At 32.6% G+C, this 7,287-nt stretch overlaps 1 protein-coding gene across 1 annotated transcript; it reads right to left on the bottom strand.

Annotated features, from left to right (window-relative positions):
* Positions 1–336: 336 nt before the first annotated feature.
* On the bottom strand, positions 337–3,879 carry LOC115969504 (cilia- and flagella-associated protein 251-like). Its single transcript, XM_031089166.1, has 2 exons — positions 3,719–3,879; positions 337–2,368 (listed from the first exon to the last, which is right to left on the bottom strand). The coding sequence occupies exon 2, from the start codon at positions 2,305–2,307 to the stop codon at positions 718–720; it is 1,590 nt and encodes a 529-aa protein (XP_030945026.1). The 5' UTR covers positions 2,308–2,368; positions 3,719–3,879; the 3' UTR covers positions 337–717.
* Between the last annotated feature and the right edge of the window lie 3,408 nt (positions 3,880–7,287).

Genomic DNA, 7,287 nt, shown 5'->3' with positions numbered 1-7,287 from the left:
AAAATCCCAATTCGATTTTGCATTTTTTTTTTGGGTTAAACTTAAATTAATTTTGGTTAGAGAACTCATGGCAATCATCACACAAGAAATGATAATATGACCGCACAAGTAGTCTGAGAAAAAGACCATTAGTTGTTAATTTCTTGACCATATATCCAAACAAATCAAATATAGCATATTATAGGTGATGATTTCATCATTGAACAATATGCACAAGGTAAGACAAGTTCTAATTATAAGTTGGATTCAGGTAAATCCAACGTTGAAGCTCTTTCGTCTTTAGCAGAACGACAGTTTTATTTAACCAAAGACACAACATAATTGAGACAAAATGTCAAATAAGGTAGCTGTTCAGTCATTATGTTCCAAGAAATCAAACATCTTTCATTGTGTTGAGCGTCAATCCATTGGAAACAAAGTTTTGAAGGTTTAACCATATGTGCTCTAACTGTGCAGTTCTGGCCTTAAGCAACCATGGCACACATTAAATACATCGGAAAAAAAAAAAAAAGTATAAATTAAAAAGTTGAATAAATTACAGACTAAATCTGCAGATAATATCCACTAGCCTACATGTTTCCTGCTAACTTGATCCTCTAGGCAACATTCATCAACAGTGAAGCAAAACACTCTAATAACCTTAAAAGTAGTATGAAGACAGAGGGACATACAAGAAACTCCAGAGCACAGGAACGAAACAGCCATTTACCACGGCACTCACTCTGCTGCAGTGTCTTCACTGTTATCCCCTTCTGTTCTGATATCAGGCAATGTATCCAGATCTGTGCGAACTTCTTTCTCAGTCAAGGCAATATGGGAATCCGAAGCATCAATAGGGTCATGTTGAGCAGAATCTGAAGTCCCATCTCTGGAGGAATTGTCTGAGCTTTCTTCAGTTCTACCTGATTCAGTGTTACCATCTGACTTGTCATTTTCGGTAGCATCAGCATTCTCCTTTGTTGCCAAAGACCCAGAGCCATTCTCTGTTTCACCTGTTAAGTTTTCTGATACAGCAGACTTAGAATTACTATGTGAAATAGATGATTCTCCTGCATCTGCTTCCACATTTTCAATTTTAACTGAAAGCTTTGAATTACCATCAGATTGATTGCTTTCAGAAACTGTCGTAGAGCTATTGGTCTCTTCAATTTTCAAGCTTTGCACACTCACACCTTCTCCAGTAATCAAAACATCCACTGTTAAATTATGAGCATTTGCTGAATCAGGTACAGGCACCGTTCCATTCTGCTGGGAAGAATCAGAAGTGTCTGTACCTGTTACTGCTGTGTCATGGCCTTCAGTACTTACTTCAGTTGAGTTATTGCCTGCATTGGTATTCAACAGTGATGTGTTATTGATTGCTTCAGGGTGATCACCGGATTGGGTTGTCACTGTTGAATTTGTAACTGAGCTATCAGCAGAGTTGTAAGAATTATCATTACCCTTGCCTTCAACATCAGTTACACTCAAAGAAGTGCCATTCTTAGTCATTTCATCTCCTCTTGCCTTTACAATTAAATTGTTTTGATCACTATTAATTTCTTCAGTGTGATTCAATTTTTTCTCCTGCTCCAAGATACTCACTTCTGATTTCTCAATTGAGTTTTCTGAACTCACTTTCTCAGTTTCAGAGATAATAGTCCGGGTATCATGAGTCACTGCACTGGAAGCATCATCTCCCTTGTAATTTTCCTCTCGTGCTTCATGAGTGTTCTGATCGCCTACATCATGATCCTGATCCTCCGAAAAATTTTCATTTGCTACTTGACTTTCTTTATCCATGCTCCTCTCACTGTCCTTCTCATCATGCTCCTCTTCCCTCTCTTTCTCTTCATCCACAAATTCCTCATCATGATCAGCTTCCCTGCCTAATTTCTCTTCATCATTTTCATCTATCTCGTCGTCTCCACCTCCCCTTTCCTCATCTTCTATATCTTCATTCTTGTTTTCTTCTTCCTCCTGCTCTTCTACATCAAGCTTGCTTTCTTCTTCTCGCTCTTCTTCATCTGGCTTGTTTTCCTCTTCCTCTCCTCCAATTACTTTTTCCTCTTCTTCCTGATGATTCTCTTTCTCAATTACTTCCTCCAAATGAGGTAGATCTTTCCTCCCTAATCTAGGAAGCTCACCACCACTTTGTGCATTGACCGAGAGTTTTGCATCTTTCTCACTAAATTCCTTCTTTTTATCATGGGAGCGCTTGACCTGGTAGACTAACCAGAAACACACACCAAGTAATAGACAAATTTGCAGAATATGTTTTACCTTGACGCTTTTGGATCTGGGTCTGCTTGGTGATCGCTTGAACATGATGGACTTCCCTAAATTCCTGTCCTTATCTTCTCTGTAAGTAAATATCAAGTCTAAACACCTGCCCAGAATAAGAAGTAAATAAATAAATGAATTAAATTAAAACACCGAAAACAATCAATTCAGAAGTCTGAAAAGTTCATTTCATGATTGAGTATATTAGTATTATAAACTTAGACAAGTTCATTCCACCGTCATTGTGTCACGAGTTTTGTTAAAATTATATGGGCAGCCCAATTGTTTGAACTAAAAATTAATTTAGTCTTTTTAATTCCCTTTTCAGGTTACTCGAGATGGTTCTCAAGATAATATATCTAGCTCAAAGTGCTATCTAATTATGAAGACGAGGGTCTAGAGTTCAGAAATGCCTAACTTAATAGGGCTTTTGAAATATGCACAAGTTGACAACAAGAGAATGAGGAATCCTAAGTGACTAAGTTCCTAAAATGACTTAGTTAAACCATGTGCTTACTAAGTTCCACAACTATGAATTGAAACAAATTTCTTCCAAAATTTAAATTACATTCAACTCCAATCAGTTTTGGAGAAATCATTCGCAGAAATAAAGGAAACTAAAAATACAATATCTTGAAATTCTAATAAGCAGCCTCCTCAAGTGAGCCCAATACAATTACTGCATTAAGTTTTGTCTCAAACACAGAATCATTTATGTTTCGGAAACACTGAACATAACCATTAAAACCTTTTCCAGGAGACAGCCTCTTTCACAAATCTCACTTCTTCATCTCTCATCTTTTTTATTCTAAATTTGGGGACAGCAACCAAACAGTTGGTAACTGTACTTTAAAAACCAAGAAAGACAATTTCTTTTTTCTTGGCATTAAAAAAAGTTCTAACATTCAACATTTATAATCATTTTCCTCCTAATTTTCAGGCAATCAAACACATCATTAACATACCCCAGATTACGTTGCAGTATATTTTTTTAATTCTTAAAAAGAAACAATCTTTTCAGCGAACCGGAAGCAACCCCACCTTCTATCCCATAAAAATATACATATTTTTCCAAACCAAAGAAAACCCATTTCGCTAAACAGAATACAAAACACAACAAAACGAAGGTAAAGTGAAATTCCCACAGAAACCTAATTAGAAAATTTTAAGAAAATAAGTCCAAAATGGTCAAAAGCAAAGCAAACCCTAGAACCCCAATACCCAAAAAAAAAAAAAAAACCAGAACCAAAACCCAGAAATAAAACAAGAGCCAAAATCCCATAACTTGAGGTTAATAATGGAAACCCATTTCCCAAAACAGGTAATTACAAGCACCAAACAAACTCTGAGCCCAAAAACACAGATAAAAACAAAGCACACACATGGATCTTCCTTCATATACACATTATTTCATACAAAAATGTTAAATAGAGGGAGAAAGTGATGTATATATTACCTGAAGAAGCAAAACAAAGTGAGGGAGTGAGAGTGTGGTGGAAAGTGTGAAAGCTGAGAGACTGAGAGACAGGGTGGTGTTGTTGAATTAATTAAAATATGGGTCTCAAAGAGAGTTGTGTTTGTTTGTTGAGCAAATGGGTTTTGGGCGTGAGAGTCGAGTGAAGAATCAACGAAAAATCCGGTAATAAAAAAGCCTTTTGAGGGTAGCTCCCTAGCGTTTATGACCAAGCAACTTCTGTCCTTTTTTGACATTTTCAAAAACAAAAATTCTGTTTTTTTTTTTTTTTTTTTTTTTTTTTTTTAATTTTATCCATCTACATAATTTATTACTGTATATACTAATAATTGGATTTTTGAAGCATTGATTGGGTCAAGGATTAGATAATTCTGTCCCAAACAAAAAAAAAAATGTTTAGACAATTTGCATCAGCTTTCGCATTTTTTTATTTATCTATTTTAGCATAAGAATATTTAAAAAAAAAATTTATACTCACTTTATAAAATACTCTATATAATTTTATTTATGTTACACTCCATTTCATTAATATACTAAATTTTCTTTATTTTATTTTATTTTATCTTTCTTTACATAGTAGCTATCATTCATTTTCTTTCTTCATCCTCAAGATAAGAAAAAATAAAAAATAAAATGCAAAATAAATAGTATCATTGTAAATTTACAAGGTTACTATGACAATCGTATATTTTTACACAATTTTGCATGGTAATATGGGCAAATTTTTACCTTAATTGGCTAAAATGTGGTATATTTTCTATAATACAATCACTTATGCAAGTACTCTTAATAAAAATAAATAAAAAGCCGATGTCATTATTAAGATAATTTCCTTTTTATGAAATTTTATTTTTAAAATATCATAATTGTTTGGATATTACTCTAGATCAAATTTAAAATCCTACTCTAAGTAAAATGCTGTTGCCTATAAATTTTAAAGTAGAATTTAATATTTATAATAGTAATTTTAAATATATATTATAATTTTGTATTACTTTTAGAAGAATTAAATTTTGTATTTTAAAGAATCGTATATGCATGTGTCAAATAGCTTAATATATGTATGTATTATATATTTTAAAATTAATGTGTTTTTATCAATGACTACAGTTTATTAATTATTTTGGGAATTTTCTCAAAAAAAAAAAAATATATATATATATATATATATATTTTGGGAAAGTACCCAAAAATTTAAAAAAAAAATCCTAATTTTATCATTGGGACACATCAAATCCCAAACTTTTAAATGTGACATTTTAAACCTTAGACTTTCATAAATATAAATTTCATGCATCAGCATACGATTTGTTTTGGTTTCTCTTTTAGTGTATTTATAAAAGGTTGGGGTTTAATTTGTCCTAATGATAAAACTATGAGTTTTAGTGTGCGTTTGGATGCGGATGAAAAAACTAAATTATTTTACTATTCAATTTATTTTTGCTACTATTCATGGGCTTCACTGCACTTTTTGTACTATTCATAGATCCCACTATACTATTTCAGCTAACTTTTACCTTTATCTACAGTACTTTCAGTAAAAAGTTTTCAGTTTCAACAAAATAAGCGGTTCTCAAATAGACCCTTACTATTATTTTTTACCTTCCCCTAATTATTAAAATAGTTAGTTTATATAGGTTAAACTCTAACCCACCTCTATTAAAAACGGGGTAAATATGTATTTTTGTTTCCAATTTATGTCTCTCTCCTTCAAAAAAAAAAAAAAAAAAAAAAAAAACACAAAAACACAAAAACATAAAAACAAGATTAAAAAAAAAAAAATACCATTTGTAAAAATTTATAAAATTGGCTCAAGAACTTTAATAGGACACATAATGTCTTTGTAACACTCAAAAGAAAATAATTCAAAAGGCAAATTTTACTTACTTTTAACTCTATCTATTATTTCTTCTTATTTGATCTCATCTCTCTCTTTCCAGTTCAGCTAACTTTTACCTTTATCTACAATACTTTTAGTAAAAAGTTTTCAGTTTCAGCAAAATAAACGGTTCCCAAATAGACCCTTACTATTATTTTTTACCTTCCCCTAATTATTAAAATAGTTAGTTTATATAGGTTAAACTCTAACCCACCTCTATTAAAAATGGGGTAAATATGTATTTTTGTTTCCAATTTATGTCTCTCTCCTTCAAAAAAAAAAAAAAAACACAAAAACATAAAAAAAAAAAAAAAAAAAAAAATACCATTTGTAAAAATTTATAAAATTGGCTCAAGAACTTTAATAGGACACATAATGTCTTTGTAACACTCAAAAGAAAATAATTCAAAAGGCAAATTTTACTTACTTTTAACTCTATCTATTATTTCTTCTTAATTGATTTCATCTCTCTCTCTCTCTCTCTCTCTCTCTCTCTCTCTCCACAGTTCAAATCGACGGTAGCTTTAGGTCATGATCGCGATAGCGGAGGAGCAAGAGGGGCTGTATGGATTTGGATTTTGATTTGTGGAGGAGGAGCACGATTGCTTCGGGTTTGGGTTTTAAGGAGAAGTGTAACGTGTGGGTAGTGATTTGGATTTTGGTAGTGGTCAATCTAAGATTTTGGGTTGTTGCGGTGGTTGCATCTTGGTTGCGGCGTGATCATGGATGTGCTGGGTCACTAGCGTTGCTATTAATAACTCTCTTTCTTTGCTCAAACCCTAAATCCATATTTCATGCCCCCTCTGTTTGAGCTATTGCTTGCACAATGGTGTTGGTGGGTTTGTGAGGTGGGGTTCTAGTTATGGTGGTGGTGATGGTGGAAGTCTTTGGGTGTTGGTGGTGGTGGTACACGTTAGCAAATCAGAGGAAATAGGGGAGGATCATGGTGGTGCTTGGATTGGGTCACGACCGCTAAAATTTTAATTTCTTGTTTTGGGTTTAGGTTTTGATTCAAGCTTTATGACTACTGTGATGTAGGCTACTATTAGGGGAATTTGAAAGTTGGAATGAAGGGTGGAATCATAGTATGCTTGGATTTTTTTATGGGTTTTTGGTTTGGCTTTGAAATCTAAATTTTTAATGGGTATAAAACACAAGCAAAAGTAGGATCGATCCTATTGCTAAGTGCTAAGATTTATGAGTTTTTTGTTTGATTTCGTTGCATTCTTGTAACTGCTGTTAGGTGTTTTGAACATGGGGTTCCAAATATTAATTTTTACAAAACTCTCACTTTTTGATCTTGTTTTCTCTTGTTTTTGTTTATATTTTTGTGGGAGGTGAGAGATATAAAAGGGGAGTAAAAATACATATTTACCCTTATTTTTAATGGACATGGATTATGAAAGACAAACAAAACAAACTTTAAGTGGGCAAAGTGACACTTTTCAAACCACGGATAGACAAAATGAAAACAAGCCAAACCACATGCAGGGTTACTATAATTACCATCCAGAAAAAAAAGGAGTATAGTTGAAATAAAATAGCACCATTTAGCTTATTACTTTAAGCAATGGTTGAATCCATCAATTTAAATATGTTTTAGCTCCAAATTAAACTGAAGTTTATGAGTTTACCTAATCTAAATTATTAAATAATATTAAAAAAATAATGT

This window comes from Quercus lobata, chromosome 11, assembly GCF_001633185.2.
Source record: "Quercus lobata isolate SW786 chromosome 11, ValleyOak3.0 Primary Assembly, whole genome shotgun sequence".
NCBI classification, from domain to species: Eukaryota; Viridiplantae; Streptophyta; class Magnoliopsida; order Fagales; family Fagaceae; genus Quercus; species Quercus lobata.
This window is presented reverse-complemented; position numbering and strand designations above follow the sequence as displayed.